Source organism: Drosophila tropicalis, unplaced genomic scaffold (genome assembly GCF_018151085.1).
Source record: "Drosophila tropicalis isolate 14030-0801.00 unplaced genomic scaffold, ASM1815108v1 contig_593, whole genome shotgun sequence".
NCBI lineage: Eukaryota > Metazoa > Arthropoda > Insecta > Diptera > Drosophilidae > Drosophila > Drosophila tropicalis.
The window spans coordinates 22,146,598-22,165,263 of NW_027173070.1; the positions used below are offsets into that span (position 1 = coordinate 22,146,598).

Genomic DNA, 18,666 nt, shown 5'->3' on the forward strand with positions numbered 1-18,666 from the left:
ATTAAAAACTTGCAGGAAATGATTCAAATATGTAAGTGTTCATCAAAATATCTTTATTTCCACGTCAAAATAGACACATGTAGGTATGTATATTTTGGAATACCTTTGTTGGCTTAGACTAAATGCTCTATTTTATTGATAATCTTGTCAATATCACCAATTATTCCATGTTTTTGACTTTTTGATGTGCTGTTCGATTTTCCATTGTCGGGTTTAAGGGTGTATGGAGGGATAGTGGTGGCATTTATCGATGGAACACTATCTGTAGTTGCTGTTGGACTTGGCACTGGAGCAAGTCCATTCAAACAATTCTGCAAATCAATGTAGGCCGTATTGAAATTACTATCATATTTGTGCTGGGCCGCACTCGTGCAGATCTCATCATTGTAGGAAATGGTCTGAATTTGGTGCTCCAACTGAGCGCGATGAATGGAAGCCGTGGTAGACACATTGTACATCACATTCGTGTTAGAGCTACCCTGTAAAATCAGAAAATGCATTCAATTGGAACCTCAAAGACTGTACTCAATATGAAGACACTCACCGTTTTGTCATAACAGGTTAAAGACTCCAATGAGTCCTCACCCTTGCTGCATGTTTCCAAAGCCTGGCAAGCATTTCTGGACGAGCTGTTTAATTCGTCGACAACAAATGTATACCTAGCCAGTAGATTTTCTTTCTCCGTAGCAGACTTATTCTTGCAAACGGCATACTCAGCTTCATATACCTTCAGATGACTATCAAGGATTGGGCTGTAGTATTGAAAGCATTCCAGTGATCGTGTTGGATTGCTGTTTTGCAAGTCCCTGGTACTCCACATCAGTTCGTATAACTTCGATTGTCCCGTCATGGAACTAGGATCCGCTCCAGACCATCCTATAAGAATGATGGTCACCAAAGCAATGGAATAACTTTTCACGAACATATTTCTCCTTAAACTTCAGCCAATACTTTTTAAACTGCTCGGTCTGTTAAAAATTACTTCCCTTTTATAGTCCACAATATCTAAAGCAAGTGTGGTGATCAAAATCACAGGTCTTAGTCTATATCATGACACTGATATGATAAATTTTATCAATGGACAATGCGCTACTTATTTGTTTTCGATATATACTTATATTGTATTCATTTATTTACATTTGAAATGAAGGGATCACCAAAAGTCTTTAACTTTAATATATGGGTAAATTGATAAATCTTATAGATGTTGAGCAATCTTTCACTAGATTGAGCTTGACTAGCATTTTCTTAATTGATATATGTAGTTTCATTGATGATTTGAAATGGAAACCTTTGCAAATATATTTTTCCAAAAATGTCTAAATGGCTAAATTCTATGGCAATTGTTTATAAGTTGTATTGCATTTGTTATTTGTATCTCCTTAGACAATTCAAAAATGATTGAATTAAAACGAAATGTCATCGAATAGTAATAAATTAGATAATTTATTAAACTTCATCAAATTTTTATCATTATGTGACACTTTATGGATTGGCTGCCAAAAGAACTATTTGTGTTTGAAAACAATTGTTAAAAAAACAATTTCAATACCCTCTTTTTAAATGAATCAAGAAAGAACTTTGTCATTTATATTGATTTCAGATCAAAATAATATAATGTTTGACAAATCAAATATGTACAAAATATCATGGAATATCAAATCAATCAACAGGGAGAACAGATTGTTTTAAACTAAACCCTGTAAACTATAACCAAATGATAGTTTAGAGAACTTGACCAATATTTGCAGAGCATTCAAATGTGGTTTAGGCCCACCAAATTGGACAATTACCAAAAAAAAAAAAAAAGTAACCCGTCTTTCTCTTATCATAATTAATGCCAGTAACCAAAACAAAATTCTTAAGGTAAATGTACTTATTTCACCTATATAAAAACCCTTCAAATATTTCCGCTGGCGTTGTCATCAAAAGCGAATATTTAGCCGAGCACTCGACCATTTTATCAGCAAAAGAAATTGGCTTCCCCTTAATTTGATTGCGACATTAATATTATTCCAGAAATAGAACTTCCAACTAATTGCAATCAGTATTAAAATATTTCAAAACAAAACAATTGCTGATTGCATTGACAATTATTTTCCCAGAATTTTCCAATTCCTTTAAAACAAAAGACCACTTCAATTTGCAGAAACGTAAAGACAAAATGCACCTCCTGAGCTGCATATTAAGTAGGAAGTAGTGTCTGCCCTGCACTTAGCGAGGAGAGGAAAGGAGATGGCCTCGGGAAGGGCCATGGCACATTTTCAAATGTCTGTCAGTTGGTTAAAATGAAGTCGTGGCAAGTCGTTCGTGCCGACATTGAGTTACGTTTCAGCATCATTTCGTACTTGCTGATGGATTGTCAGTCATCAGCTGCTCATCAGGAAATGAAGACAATGAAACAACCTGGCAGTAGGTGAGAGTATGCAGTCGAAACAGCTAAAACAATTTGTTAAATGGCTTCCACACAAATAAGTGTAATTGTTTTGTAAATGATCTGACAAACACATTTCAATGCCACTTAAGGTAGGTTACTGCCTTGCCTTGTCTTGCCTCGACTTGGCTCTTCCGGTGGCCAATTTGTCTGTGAATCACAATAGCGAAAGAAATCACCGAAATCGATAAGGTTATATCAATTAAACTTTGATAAGTGCTATCACAAATAAATGACTAATTAATCATTTTTGCTACCATAAATTCAATTTGATAGTGAAATCTTGAAAAACCACCTCTAAAATTCACTGGAATTGCTAATTTACTTTAATACAAACTAAGTATTCCAAAATGTTAATTAAATATTTGTAAAACTCATGTTTGGACATTTAACAGATAGTTTATATATTAAAATAAGTATACCAAAGTGTGAATCACAATTTAAATATAAAACGCAACTTGTCATGACTATTAAACTAGCAAAAAAAAAAAAAAATGGGGTTCTTTGGATATAAGTACCTATAACCAATTACTTCCTGTGAATTGGGGAACCAACTAAACTTAGTATATCAGTTAGTTAATCACGTCTGTTCTCAGAAATCGTTTTCATTTTAGATAGTGATATTAGATGTAATTCTCTAATCGTATATCTGTTAATCAGAATGGAATTCGATTATAAAAGAGGCGATGTTATTAATTCATAATAATTATTATTAGTAGAAATCATAAAGTGATTATGAGTAAATGAAAAAACAAGGCTTTCCAAGTCAACATTTCGATTCTTGTTTAATTAATCCAAATACAAAGGTACAATCTAATATCCTTTGGCATTTTTAAAGATGAATTGCTCTTTTGTTTTAGTCGTTTCTTTTCTGCATTTTAAAGCCTTCTTCAATCTTTTGGATTTGAAACTATCGGATTTTAACTTATACGTGTATTAAAGTAAAAAAAAAACAGATTCATTTCAACCTTATTATCAGTAAATAAGTTATTTGAAGTTTAAAAACTAAGCTTAGCCATATTACATATAAAACTTTTTAACCTTAAAAGGTAATGATTTAAAAAATGGTCAGTATCAACGGTTTAATTGCTCTTTGGTCGTTTAGACATTGGTAATATTAATGGTAGGTAATGATAGGTAATCAAATAAAAGTTTTCAAGTGATTGCTGCTGTTGCATATTTTCACACATTCGTCATCTTATCCTAGGTAATTTTTTAGCTGGGCCATAAAGCGATATACCCATTTTACCCTATAAATTGTAGAGCAATCGAAACTTCACCTTATGACGCAAAATCTAATGTCATTTGTCTGTGTGTGCGGTCTTGTGTTTGGGTCTTTGGTTCACAATGGTCTGGGCTTATCAGCTGGCAATTAAATGTCATAATAAATACAAATACCAACATATTAGTATAGATACAGATAACTAATCTATGAGAATCTTCATGAGCGTAACAAGGCGATAAGAAATCAATGATATAATTATCAGTTGGGTAATTAAAAAAACAGCAACAATGCGGATATTTTTTGTTTTTACAGACCAAATGAATTGGTCTAATGAACTTTTGTTTGGTTTTCTGCTTTGACCAGACACAGAAACAAAAACCAAAAAAAAAAAAAAATGCATTGCATTTCCTTTATTGAGAAAATTTATTCGATATTATTATTACAATGGAAACTGATGTCAGAGTTATTATTATAAACGAACATGTCAAATTGTTATTGTTATTTGTTGTTGTTATTGTTGTTGTTGCTGTTCTTGGTTTTGTTGTGGCAGTCAATAACAAAACATTTTACGGCTTTAAGAGACGGAGATAACTGAAGGAACGACAGAGAGAGAGAGAGAGAGAACGAGAGAACCAAACTGGAGCAATTAAAACAAGGAGCAGCCATAACAGCAGGAAGCGGACATAAGTGGAGGGGAGGCGTTGAGTGGCATTGGGAGTGGCGGAAAGAGCGAATTCATCTGTGAAATAAAAATAATCATAAAACATCATGACGATGAACAAACAAACAGAACACAACTAACAATTGATGAGCACGCTCGAACTTTATGAGAGCGCGTGAAATTCAATTAAAAGGCATGTTCAATATTAGTTACAATGTGTGTGGGGTATGTGTGGGGCATGTGTGTGTGTGTGCAACTGTGTGTGTGTATATGGCCATAAACAAGCATATTGAATGAAAGTCGAAGGGCAGCAGCAGCAGCAGGAGCAACCACAAACAAAACAAACCATAAGGCAAACCAATGTTCCGGCCAGTTGCACGCTTCTCATATCTTAACCCCTCCTCCGCTCCTCTCCTCTCCTCTCCTGTTTACTCCACTCATCAGTTGGCAAATAGTTTTATGTGATTTATGTGCAGACCCGGAACAAAGTGCGCGGGTGTTCAATTGTCAATGCCAATGCCGAAATGCGTCATTTTTATCGAAAGAATAAAAAAAAAAAACCATAAAGATTAAACGCTGATTATAACCTGACCGACTATCTAATACACCTGATGAGTTGCTGCTGTTGTTGCTGCCACCTTTTGTTGCTCCTGCTGCAGAATTCACAAAATTAATTAAAGAAAAGTCTGGCCACGAATTGTAGAAAATGTCAGACGCCTGTGGCTAATTGTAAATGCTGTAAAAATTTTATATGCCAGCTGGACTTGGATAGTATGGCGCAATTGTAGTAATGAACAAAACTTCATGATGTACTCCAACTTGGCCATAAAGTGCAGAGGACAAAGCCGGAACAGCAGCAACAGCAGCTTGGACACGGCCCAGCTTTTGGCCTTAGTAGAGTGCATGTCCTGTTTCCTTGTTATTTCTCTATTTCTGTCGCTCTCTCTCACTCTCTCTCTCCTCTCTCTCTCTCTCTCTCTCTTTTTCTGACCTTTTCTTGGTCACTGTGTGCAACAAATGGAATTCCAGCTAATTAAATTTTTACTTCAACAAACATTGAAACAATTCAAAATGAAAAGAACAACGGGGCACATATTCCATTTTCTAGACCATTCAAAAACAATTCTTCTTGGCTTTAATATTAAAATGGATTTTCTTTCATTTTCATTGACATTTGCGTTGAAATCGAGTGGACTTGATGTCCTAACGAGCTTTTGTTTCTTTGCTCAAATTTATTACCGAGAGATAGAAAGACAGAACGCTCCGCTTTGTGCATTTTATTCAAGTTTTCGACAGGTTGAAAAAGGCCATAGACAGGGCTGTATTTTGAGGAGACTCGGGTAGGCAGTTCACTGCAATTGGGCCCATTTTTTGTGGTCTGTGGCTTAAGATGATTTTTATGATGAACATAACATAATATCTCGTGGAAAGAAGTGGAACAAATTCAACTAAATGGCTCTTCTTCTTGTTTGGAAGTTTCCAGAAAAGTAGATGAATAGTTATATAAGCTGTTTTAAGAAGTTACACTTTGCTTTAATAAATAAATAAAATATTTTATAAAAAGTACAAACCTTTTATGTTTGTCACAACCTGATGATATTGATCCACAAGTACCACAAGAGAAACTTTCCTAGAGAAGAAAAAACATCTCAGCGATGTCAGTTCTTCTTTTGAAATAGAATTTCAAAGATATATAACAAAAATCTATTAAATGAGCAACAATTTGATTAGTTTAAAAAGTTAAACTATTGTCTTAAGATATCTAAACTCTTCCAGATTATTATTTAGTTTATCTAAAATAATAGTAAAATGGAATTGTATCAAATATTGATGCCCCCTTAAGTCAATTTAGGTAAACTATATTTAATGAGCTAAACAAATAAACCTTTGACTATATATTTTTGGCAATTAGTGTCAATTGATCAGTAAAACTAAATTAAATAAATTAGGTATATTACGTAGCCCCCAAATCAATATATATATGTGTATATGAGAGTCTCTAATTGAATTAATAGTTCAATTGAATAAGGCAAATGAAATATATGCAAATTATCTTTATAAATGGTAATCGGCATTGGAATTGTGAACAATTCCAAACTGAGAATGGTCACGGATCATGGCATGATAAATCATTCTATATTAAGAGAGATATTAAGTCCTTAATCAAATCTGAATAAAATATGTGTACATGTAATTAAATCCTTTCTTAGAGATTAAAATGGTTCGGGCAGCCGATTTTCTTCAAGCTTTCCTGAGTATAAAAAGAATTACTTTTATGCAAATGCGTCTCAATATTATCTTGAGATTGGAATTATAAACACTCTTCGTAATTAAAGCCAATTATTAATAATCTATTGGCATTATATATCCTTGGCCTTGAACTGTTTAATCCAGCCCTGTTTGCAGCATTTGGTGGCTGGCAGTTTTCGTTTTGTGTATTTTTTCATTCATTCCGTTTCATATCCTTCAGTCCTGTGGAGAAGCTTAATGCTCTGCTCCATGTATGCACACACATTTCTTTAGCCGTTTGCTTTTGGGTTTTAACCCGTTTATTGCATTTTACAGATGCCAAAGTGACGTTTCTGTTGGTCTGTTGGTCTGTTGGCCTGTCTGCTGTCGTCCCCTGCTTGGCTTCGATATATTGGCATTATTGTTTGCCTTGAGTTCCTCCTAAAGCTCTGTTCCTCCCCGTTGCTCTTTTGGACAATTCTAATAATAAAGTTTACATATTTTTGCCTAACATCGTTGAGAAAGTGCTTACATATTTCAAGCACTTGAAATTTATTTAGTTTTTTTTTATTAGTAACTTCTTAGTTGAAGACGAATGATGAGTCTGCTGGCCCTTTTGACTTCTCGAGTATACAACTCCCTTTACACTGTGGCGCCAACATATTTTTGTTGACTTCATTTTGTTCATGTTGTTGCGGCTTTTGCAACTTGACTACTTTTTCGCTTCACTCATTTCATTCAGAGCATTTGTTGAGTTTTTATTTTATTATTTTTTTTTGTAGATTTTATACTTGTTCTTAAAGTTGATCAAATAGTTTTGTAAATTTTTTGTATTCTTTTTCGTATGCCTCTGCTTTTGGGTTTTTGCGGTTGAGTTCTTTGTTTCTTTGCATATTCTGCATATTTATTTATGCAGATTTCTCCAGGAAATTCGTCTGTGCTGTTTGTTTTTTTGTGTTTCCTACTTTAGTTTTCTCTGTGTTTTTGTGCATGTCCTGCTTCTCATTTCTACCACAGCATAATGCATAAAGTATTTAGTAGAGAGAAAAACTATACTCGGGCTAAAAATGGTAGAAAAAAGAAAACAAACAAAAGGGAAGGAAGACAGAAAGATTTTCATTAGCTTGGCAATTAAAAAGTATTTTTCATTTCAACTGACTTTAAGCAGTAAAAGATATTAAATAAATTAAGCAGAAATAAACATGCATTATTTGGCTTGCCCCTGCCTTAACTTTTGGGCATATTTGGGGTTTGGGTTATGGTTTTTGGTTATGGTTATGGTTGGAGTTAGGGATTCAATTTGCGTCAATGTCGACATCATGGCTACACGTTACATGTTTCTCGATATGCTCATAAATCAAGCCGAAAATTCAAATGTTATCAGTATGTGGTTGGTTGGGTTATGCCGGGAATATTCCCCACACACGCACAAACACATACCCACAACACACACACACACACACAAATGCAAGGGCAACAGGCGTTATATAGATAAGCTCCAACAGTCGCTGCTGCCACCGCAGCTGCTGCTGCTCAGTGAGTTGCTGCTACTGCAGTGGCAACGGGTATCTGGCTATTTACATACATATAACTCTATTCTATTCTGCTGATAGAGTGAAACAAGTGTATGTGATAATGCTACTCTAGTTTCACGCTCTCTCTCTTACCATCTCTCTGTCACAGTTTTTCCGTATTTTCGCTATATAAATCTCTCTTTGACCTGCAAATGGAGCTCTTAGAACTTATTGTCTACGGCTTTATATACGTTTAACTGAAATAAAAGGAAACATTTGCTTTTCCAGTACTCACTAAGAGTAATTGCGTTGACAACGACAATGGACTTTCCGCTTACTCTTTGACTGCCATTAAACAGGTGGGCAGTGGGATCGGCTGATTATTTATTTTCTTCTTATTTATTGTTGTTGTTGTTGTTGATGTATATAAAAATAGTTACTGCTGCTGCCTGTGACAGCAGCCTGCCATTTTATTATAAATGGATGACATCAAATTATTTGCCATTCATTCTTCTAACGCTTCTATTAACGGCAACTAATCACAGTAGAACAAAAAGGAGCAAAATTCAAAACTTTCAGAACTATAGCTAAAACTTATTAAGCTCAAAACTGTGTTCAAAACGTGCGCGAAGTGTCATTGCATGTATTTCCATTAATTAATTATATGCAAATGGATTTTTGTGTTTAAGAAAAAAGAAACATGTGGAAAACTGTTTTTTGAGTGCCTTCCCGAGAAAGAAAACGTCAATTTAATCACTGGACTAATAGCATAATAAAGCTAAAATCTACTCATCACTCATACGCCATGTGTATCAAGGCAATTGTAAGTTTATTCACAGATTTCCCTTTCAAGTATTCTCAAATACCATTTTCTATTCAAATGAAATGAAATTGCACATTACTCATACGCCACGTGTCGTAGTAAATGTTGCCTTCAATTGAATTGAGAATTTTTAAAATTCAATGTCTTCATTTTCCATTGTTTTTAATTATTTACCAAATTTCCATTTTACTTTACATTATATTGCAAACGATTATATTTTACAAACGAGAATTGTAGCATACATTTAAGGGCTTCAAAAAGGTTTTTGAAAGGTTTTTCGTTAACTATAAAAAGTAAATTCTGCATTTTAGGCGGGGAAAATGGAAAATCAGGTTATGCTAAAAATATTGTGATATAATTGCATATATTGACCTATATTCTTTTAACACGCACACGCCGAGTGTTGCAATTTTTGATAGCAACTGAAATTAGGCTTTGAATATATGTAAGGCCGAATTTGAAGAACCCTTTTAAGAGGGAGAGTTCTTGCAAAAATGTGCAATTAAATTAGCTTTGCAATTCATCTTCGATTAGCAGTTCGTGCTAATATTGAAATCAGTTAGCAAAAGAAAAATCGTAGCATACATTTAAGGATGGCCCCTAAGTCACACACACACACACGCACACACATCAGCATAAACGGCTTACAACATGCAGCCACATGGACATCAACACACACACACACTTACCAATGGAGAGAGAGCTGGAAAATGCAAACGAATGATAAAAGTAACATGAACATGAGCTGGCACTTGCTCGGTCGTTGGCAATATGCAAACAGTAATTGAATTAATGCCATGAGCCAAACGAAATGTTGACCAGCAAAGCCGCCGGCCCTTTCTTTCCGACAACCCTTACACACCTACACACTCTTTCCAAAGGATGAGAAAACATGTATGAAAATGGTTAGAAAATTGCAAATTAACAAAAAGCCAAAAACAAAGAAAAAAAAAAAACAAAAAAGGCAAAAAGCGCTGGCACAAATTTAGCTGAAAATCTAACAAAAAGCATCTGTGTGCTAGTGCATGTCTGTGTGGGTGAGGGTGTACTTGTGTTAGTGTCCATTGTATGTGCTTGCATGTTCGTTCATTCACAGTTGGCCGTTTGTTGCTCTTGTTCTTGTTGTTGGCCTGCCATGCGAATTAGTGTTGCCACTCGACAGTTTGTCCAACAGGCTCAGGCACAAAAAAGAGCAGGCCAAATCAGAGCAGAGCAGAGCATAGCAGAGATGAGCAAAAGAAGCAAGTGCAGGAGTGGCAAACAGAAAAACTGACAGCCCCCAAGTAGAACCGAGAAAAGCACAAAAACTCTAGTGAATTTTCTTTCAAGTGCAACAAGCAGAAAGACAGAATGAGACAGAATGATATGAATGCTTAACGTGTCACTTGCCTGCCGCCGCCTACCCAGCGGGGGAGGTGTCAGTGACGGTGTCGGTGTCGGTGTTGTTGCAGCTGCAAAAATATGCAAATTAGACATCAAAAATGCTTTAATGAAAATTCCGCCTGCGGCAAAAAACACAGCAAACTAGCAAGAGTCCACCACCGCCCTCCAAAAATAAAAAGGGGGAAAATAAAAAGAAAACGACTAAAGAGTGTCAAAGAAAACATGCTTAAAATAAAGCGTCGCACTTGCCCACACACACACCCAAACAACTCAAGTGCCTGCATTGCATTTCGCTTAATTGCCTTTGTGTATTTAAGCATAATGATACAATTTTAATGAGCATTATTATTTGATAAAAAAAAGACCCCCAATTGGCTTCATTTCTAAGGGAAAGCTAATGACTCAATTAAACAATCATACCCAGAATTTCCAGGAAAACCAATTAAAATCCCTACACCAATTTTACATTCCGAAACTTACAATGTGAGCAGAATGCCATCTCAATTACTCTCCCCCAAAAAGTCTTCTAATCCGTATGTTTTCAGTAAAGTCAAATACTTATTTTAATTTTAAATGTTTTTGCATACATAATTATGAAATTGCAAAAGTCATCAATCGTATTCGACCAGGACATTTCGTGTGAGCCCAGACAAACGACAAACAAGATATTTATCTGTAGCTAATAGCGAGCTAAATATGAACTGATCTAATTACGGGGTGAAGAAGATTGTAGTCAGCACTAACACATAAAAGGGTAAAACTCACAGGAGAAAGAAAGTAAGTTTCCTTTTTTGAAGCAGGGGAAGCAGCTATTATTAAACTTTCCTATTAAAATTCCAATTTTCGGTTTACATACGGTTTATATATTTGTGTTTTAAAGGGTGGAAAAAACTTGTGGTCGCTTACATTTTCAGTACTTATAAGCTTCTGGCTAACTTTGAGCTAAAAGTCCTTGTAATAAAATTTTCAAATACCATTTTATGCATTTTTGATTGCATTTTATTTTGCCCAGTGGCTAGGTTACTCGCATTTTGCCAGCAGCCACACACAAAGAGCTGTGTGTATATATGTATGTATATATACATATATATAGCTAATGCAGCTTTAGTCTGTGCATATTTGTTTTTTCGTTTCGGTTTTTGCTAAAAGCCTAACAAACAAATTTGTGTGGTCGGCCATGCTAAAAATAATAAACAACAAAAAAAATTTGACACTAATTTTTGATTAAGAGAGGAGGGGTGGGAAGGGGTCACCGAAAATTACCTAGCCTAAACGAACCAACAAATTTGTGTGACCAACAATAGAGCAACGGCAATGGCAACGGCAACGGCAACGGCCGTTTTAACTTATTTAATTTGCCAACCCAACGGCCGAATTTCGAGTCCAAACATTTTGTGTCATTGCACTTAAATAATGTAAATATAATTTTGCTGTTTTGGGCCAACAACTCCTGTGTGTGTGCACAGCATAAACTATTCAAAAATGTTTTGCATTTTATGCGCACTCATGATGCCATTTCGATTTAGTTGCACAGTTTCCCTTGTTGCTTCTAACCAGGTGACAATGCAAATAATTACAGTCAACAATGTGGCAGCTTGGCCAACGGCATAGATGGCTGGGAGCCGCTTGGAGTGGGTGCCGCGTTGAATGGAAGTCTCATGTTAAATAAATCAGAATGTAATTAAAACAACAGTTTCAACGGAAAAAGCAAACATTGCGCCTCAGCTACTGCTTCCTATTTAGCAAACAAAGCACAAATGTTAAACAAAAAAAGGAACAAAACAAAACAAAAATAGAAACAGCGAAATTGGCAAAGGCAACACACAAACCAGGGAACATTCCTTGAAAGAGGGATACAAGGATGGCACGACATCAGGATGCCGGAATGAGAGTATGCAAGGATGCAAGAAATGCTGAAACGAGCGAAAGAAAAACTCCTGGCTACAAAATGCAAAAGTAAACTTAATTTACGTTTATTTGACTTGACAAATGTTGTGGTTCCCCTTCGTGTTTCCGTTTTTGCTGTACACCGCCAGAAAGAACATTAATTGGAGCATTAACAAAGGTGTCCTTAATTCAATTGAATTCGTTGATACCAAATAGAGAAATTGAAATCAAATATGAACAAAAAGTTACAACAAAATATTTTATATTTGATTTGAAAGTAAGTCACAGATTCTTTTAACAGTGTACTCATACAGTGGCCGTCAAAAGTGATTCAATGTTTGCAATTTTACGTTTGAGCGTTCACAGAATAAACAAAAACAACCCAAAGTCAACCAATTTTTTTTTTATTTTATTTCTAATAAAGTTCTTAACAAATCCATATAAAAAAATAATTCGATATTGTTCAAGCTTCTCAGCAAAAATTAATAAACAAAAATAATAACCATTGACTCAGTTTTGACTTTTTTCAAACATTTTTTAAACTTTTTTTTCTTTTCTAATTTTCAATATTTTGTCCAAAGTCCCTTATGTTTTATTACTGCAGAGATTCGAGAGGGCATACTTTCCACAAGATTGTGAAAAATTTCCTGAGGAATCTTTGCCCACTCTTCCTCCACGCGTTGCCATAAGCTCTCCAGGTTTGTTGGCGGTGTTTTATATTGTCCCAGCCGTCTTTTCACAATTGACCATAAATTCTCAATTGGATTGAGGTCAGGACTTTGTGCTGGCCATTTCATCAGCTTGAATTCTTGGTTAGATAACCAATCTTGGACAATTCTAGCTGTATGCTTAGGGTCATTATCTTGCTGAAAAGTAAGATCTGTTGTACCATAAGCGCATCTGTCAATAAAATTGCCAAGATTGGTCTGCAGAATGTTTAAGTAATCTTCCTTTCGCATTATTCCATTAATTTTGACTAATTTTGCAGAACTCCACCAAGTAAAACATCCCCATGCCATAACGTGCCCGCCTCCGTGTTTCACAGTTTCTCTGACATGTCGCCTTTGAATGGTTTCTCCGGGCCTTATCCAGCAGTATTCCTTTCCATCGGACTGATATCGGTTAAATTTGGACTCGTCTGACCAAATAACCTTCTTCCAGTCCTCAATGGTCCAATTCCGATGCATTTTGGCAAATTGCAGACGTGCCTTAACGTTTTTCTCGGACAGTGCTGGCTTTTTTTTTCTTTACAATCGCAGTGTAGCCGATATTTCGAAGTGCCCTTCTTGCAGTTGATTCACTAACCGGCTTACCAATTGCTTTGGCAGCATCCTTGGGCGTCATATGACCATCTTTTTTAATTTGGCTGATCATTAAGCGTGCATCACCATCAGTAATCAGTCGAGGGCGTCCGTTGGATGTATTTTGGTTATTGATTTCACGCCGTTTTAATACTCTAATGACTGTCGCTTGACTTATAGAGAGGGATTTGGCTATTTCTCGCGACGAGGATCCTCTTTCTGAAAGGCACACTATACTGTCCTCAACGGGTTTAGAAATTTTTTTCATTCTCGAGTTTTCAATCAATTTTGCAACTATTAGGTACCCGGTGCAAATTACAAATGACTTTACTTCTTCAAAATTGACTACAAATATGAATAAATCAAAAGCGAAAAACAATTCCCCAAAATAACTGTAAATTAAGATGCAGTTATTGATAAAGAACCTAAAAATAGGAATAGTCAAAAGTGAGTCAATGCATGTTGTTTTTGTTTTACATCTCCCTTTTCTGTTGTTTCCGCTCCTTCGTTGTCTAATTTGCATTATTTTATTAAGAATAATCTAAGTAACTGTAAAAATAAGTTTTGTTTCATTTGCTTGCTCTATATTCATACAGCAGCTGTTTAACTGCAAGAGTTGCAAACATTGAATCAGTTTTGACGGCCACTGTATATATAGGATATTGACAATTCGGTTTTAATGAAATTTATATTTGACCTGGTATAACTTTTAATTGTTTATCAAGAAAAGAAAAAGGTCTATAAATTTGCAACATTTTCTATTAAAAAAGTTTTAAATTTTAACAATATTTTTGGATGATTATTTGTATTTGAATTGCAAATACCAAAGGATAATTTTTAGCTCGCGAAACTTATAGTATTAAAATGTTTTGCATAATATAATTAAAAATTATTTTAATTGTTGTTTAAATGTTTTGGGGGAGGGTGTTAAATTGGACGATGGTTGGCTGGTTTGGTGTAATCAACTCAACAAATGCCAAGTCAATTTGTGTTTTTATGGTGGTTGCCATGACACAGACAAACACTCACACACACACACACACACACACACATATATATATATTTACATTGACTATATAGCTAATTAAATGCAATAAGTTTATGTGTGCATATTTTTGGCTTTTGGCGGATTTATATTGCTTCCCCCTGCTGCAAGCTCTTGGACAGAGTTACCAATTAACTTTAAACTTAAAAAATGAATTTCATATGTATGGCATTTGCGTGCTTAAAAATTAATTGGAATGCAAATGCAGCAGCTAGTGTAAAGTGTTTGCAATTTAATTGCATAGTTTTGGGGGCCATGCAATTAAGAGCAGAACCAGGCTTATGCCATGACCGCCTGCCGACCATCAACCGACCCAGCACCTTCATCTACACACATCTACATACTGGCTACAATTACAAAACTAATGCCATTTAATTAAGTTCACACGTGCCACAATTAAATCTTCAACGCTAATTGATGAACGTGTGAGTGTGTATTGGGTGTTGTTTGAATGTGTGTTTGTGTGTGTGTTGAAGGGCAAACGAGACATTTTTTTAGTCTAAGCACATTGAAATCTCACGTAGTCAGCAAACAGAGGCAAAAACAAATAAACGAACATGAAGTGAAGCGAAGGTGTGTGGCAAGCCGGTGCTTGTGTGTGTGTGTATAGAATGGACGAGGTTTTTATTTGACGTGGGGAAGGGGTAACAAAATCGTGTTAGGAAATCATAAATAGTTTTCCTCTCATTCTGACCCTTAGCCATACGGGAAGTGTATCCTTTCAAAAGAGATTTTGCTTATCCCATAAACATGCAAACACAGAGAGAAAAATATGTAGAGCAGAGTCATTTCAAGAAGTGAAACAAACTAGTTGAGAATCATAAGCGTAAAAATGAAAAATAGTTGTAAATAAGGTTAGGAGATGTACCATAAGATAGGACAATCCATAAAAGTGTGTTGAAATTAAAAAAAAAAACTTTTGTTAACCCAAAAATTAACGTTAAGAAGTTGTAAGGTTTCTTCATCTAATAAAACGATTTATATTTTAATCAAACTTTTCTTACGAAGAGTTCAAAGATGACATTTTAAAAACTTTTTAGTTTCCCTTAACACCAACGAAATAATTTGTGTTTTTTTTTTTGTCAGTGTCTGCTTTTGGTCGCTTTAACTTATTTACTTATTTACCCGCCCCTGAATATTTGGCACGTTTACACTAAATGGGCGTGTTTTTTGTTGTTTGGGAGTAGGCCAACAAGAAAAAATTCGAAAATTATTTAGCAAATTAACAGGCTGACAAGTCAAGTGTATGGGTATTCGAAACGGACATGGGTCGCAGCAGGCAAAAGTTATGTGACCAGATTGCCAAAATCCGCAAACAGAATCAGAAAATTTATGTCAGTATAAATATTTCACACGCAACATTCAAGTACTCGCTTAAGCAGACGCACACCTGCAAAAGAATCCTTTGAGCCCAACAAAATGTGGAAGGGAATGAACTTCCTAAATATGATTTTAAAGGCAAAAAAGGGAGAGTTAATTAAAAATGGAATGAGAAAATAAAACAAAAAATTTGACAGTCAATGTGAAGTGGAGAATTATTCAGTTCACTGCCAGAGCCACGCCCACGGTTATGCCAAGTACTTGCACTTGGCATAATTTGTGCACACATCGGCGAGTCGTCCTCGTATATCAGAGACAGAGCACTAGATCTCCATCTCTCGTTCTCCCTCTTTCTCGCACCCTATTTCTCTGTGTCTCTGAGTTCGACAACTCGTTGAAAAGAGAATTCATACATATATATGTATATATCATGGAGAATGTGCCAACGAGGTCAACGACAGTGCCAAACGGCAAAGAATTTTCTGGAGTGGAATGGTGAATGTGGAATGGAGTATGCATGTGTTTGACTGCAGCAGCAGCAGCCACCAGGCACTTTGTGGGATAATAAAACAATTAAATGCAAAGTCAACATGGAGAGCCAAAAAAAAAAAAAGTGAAGAAAAACTCCCAAAAAGAAGCAGGCTACAAAAAAGCAAAGAAAAAAAACTGGGTAAAAAGGCGAAAAATTTGTGTTGAATCGAATAAGCACCGCCAGCCAAATGAATTGGAAATGGAATGGAATGCAAATGGCCAAATCCTTTCAATGCAAAGCACCACATGCGGCCACATGCAGCCCTTTAGCAACTCCTTCGAATTTTCCTTTTTTAGGAGGGGCATGCAACGGCAGTTACGGCCACTGGGCGTATACTTAATCAAAAGCCAAAATGCCGAAAATGTGGAAGCTGCCCGCATTGGGCCAGGCTGAGCCAAGTATAATTGGAATTTATGGTTGACATTTTGGCCGCGGCAGCAGCCACAGCAACAGCAGTTACCCCCATCTATAATGACTGACTGTGTTTAATTTTCAATTAGTTATGCAAATTTTGCAGGCCAACGTAAACCATTGGAACTCCACCACACGAATTTTCACTACTCTCTCTCTCTCTCCCTCTCTTATACTCTCGATCTCTAATTTGTATTTATTTTTATTTTCTTTTTGTTTTGCTTTGTTTATTTTTTTCTTTGCCGTTTTCATAATGTAAGTGTATTACGTCATTTGTGATGCTTGAATGCGTCTCCTTTGAGTGACGTTATCCGTTGAAAGTTTTACACGCGCCACACAAATAAAGTGAAGGCTCTTTACTGAAGTGCGCCTGGAGTGGGGTGCGGTGGGGTTAGGCGGTGTAAACATGCCAAGGATGTGGCTGCTGTTCTCTTAATGTGTGTGTGTGCGTTTGTTTGTGTGTGTGTGTGTATGCGTATAAATGTTTCATAATCATTATCCAAGGGCATTGTGTACTTGAATATTTCTTGAGACTTTGGCATTCCTTAAGAAGCCCATTTCATAAATTAAAGTGTTTCGCCTTAAATTATGACCATTAAGCTGCAATGTAGTTTAAGTTGAAGATAGTTTAAGAATCTTTGCATAACGTTAATGACTGTGACTTTGATTTACCAACTAGTTTTTAGAACATTTTTGGAAGTTTGAACCTTTAAAGCCCTTTTCAAGAACAAGATGACTGATCTAACTTCCATATAAGAATCTCTTCGATAAGAATCAGTTTTTGGTGGCTGACCCAAATATTAACTAGTTACCAAGCAAATTCTGATTGAATCTAAATGACTAAATTTCAACATAGCTATCTCTACTCCTCACTTCCTCAATTCAAATCCGTCTACGTCAGTTTTTGCCTGTTTGTCTGATGCTTCAGATATGCATGAATAGATAAATAACTGCTACATATGATAATCAAGTAGCATTATCAATGGGCACATTGAATTGAGTTAAATTGAGCACTTTAGCAACATTCATAATGATGATGATTCACTTGAATCCCATTCCTACCAGGGGCGTGGCTGAAATGAATCAATTGCACCCCTCCCCTTGGCTCTGCTCCTGCTTTGCTTCAATCAATTGAGCTTGTCCACTTGTCCTAAGCTTTAGTGATTACACACAATAATTGCTTGGCATAATTGACACAATTGCAACTTAAGCACATGCCACGCCCATAATGACAATAAACTTGCCACAGACATAGCCACAAGCCCCAACAGTATTAGAGCCAGAGAGAGAATTTAGCTTTTAAGCTTATGGATGTTGCAGACCTTTTCCGACCTTTATGACTTTCATGCTCGTCGCTCAACCATAAAAGAAAAGATAATCATTATTTCTCTAAGATTGCACATAAATTCAAAGCAAGGGAAGCATAAACCGTGAAGTTGCTCCCGAATAAATGAAAAGGATGGGGATACATGGAGTTGGACGTGCAGTTTCATTCCGGGAATGCATCAAAAATTGGTTATATGCATTCCATCCCCCTCCCCCCTTATACACACACATTCATTGTTGGCCAGAGCAGGCCACCTCCACACCATACGAAAAACCCAAAATGAACAAGAAGGAAACGCGCTAGCATACAGGAAAAAGAATAAAATACGCGGACCAGGCGGATGCAGCGGTAGCCTGTGGCAGGCGGATATGTGTGCCCAGTGAAAGAGGAAGAAATGAAGAGTCAAAATGGGAGACGGAGGCGGAGACAGAGCCGGAGGGTGGGGGACCAAAGAGTGCTCGGGCGTTAAGAATGCAACGCCTGCAGCCTGATGCCTGCATCCCAAACGGATGCAGCTCATTTCACTTGGGCAAGCAAAAAATGCACAAGCCTCGTGATCCTCATCGAGGGGGGA

The 18,666-nt window shown here is 36.1% G+C and overlaps 2 protein-coding genes across 3 annotated transcripts in view; one reads left to right on the top strand and one right to left on the bottom strand.

Annotated features, from left to right (window-relative positions):
• The window catches only part of LOC137578360 (uncharacterized), a 48,777-nt gene that overhangs the window by 4,643 nt on the left and 25,468 nt on the right, over positions 1-18,666 (top strand). The window contains exon 1 of one of the 2 annotated variants that reach the window (XM_068292124.1): positions 8,609-8,886. The exons of the other annotated variant lie outside the window; for it this stretch is intronic. Coding sequence (XP_068148225.1) covers positions 8,869-8,886 — 18 coding nt within the window. The 5' untranslated portion in view covers positions 8,609-8,868. Of the gene's footprint in view, positions 1-8,608; positions 8,887-18,666 lie in introns of those variants that run through there. 2 annotated transcript variants of the gene reach the window in all.
• Positions 33-954, bottom strand: LOC137578361 (uncharacterized). Its single transcript, XM_068292126.1, has 2 exons — positions 545-954; positions 33-479 (listed from the first exon to the last, which is right to left on the bottom strand). The coding sequence occupies exons 1-2, from the start codon at positions 923-925 to the stop codon at positions 114-116; spliced, it is 747 nt and encodes a 248-aa protein (XP_068148227.1). The 5' UTR covers positions 926-954; the 3' UTR covers positions 33-113.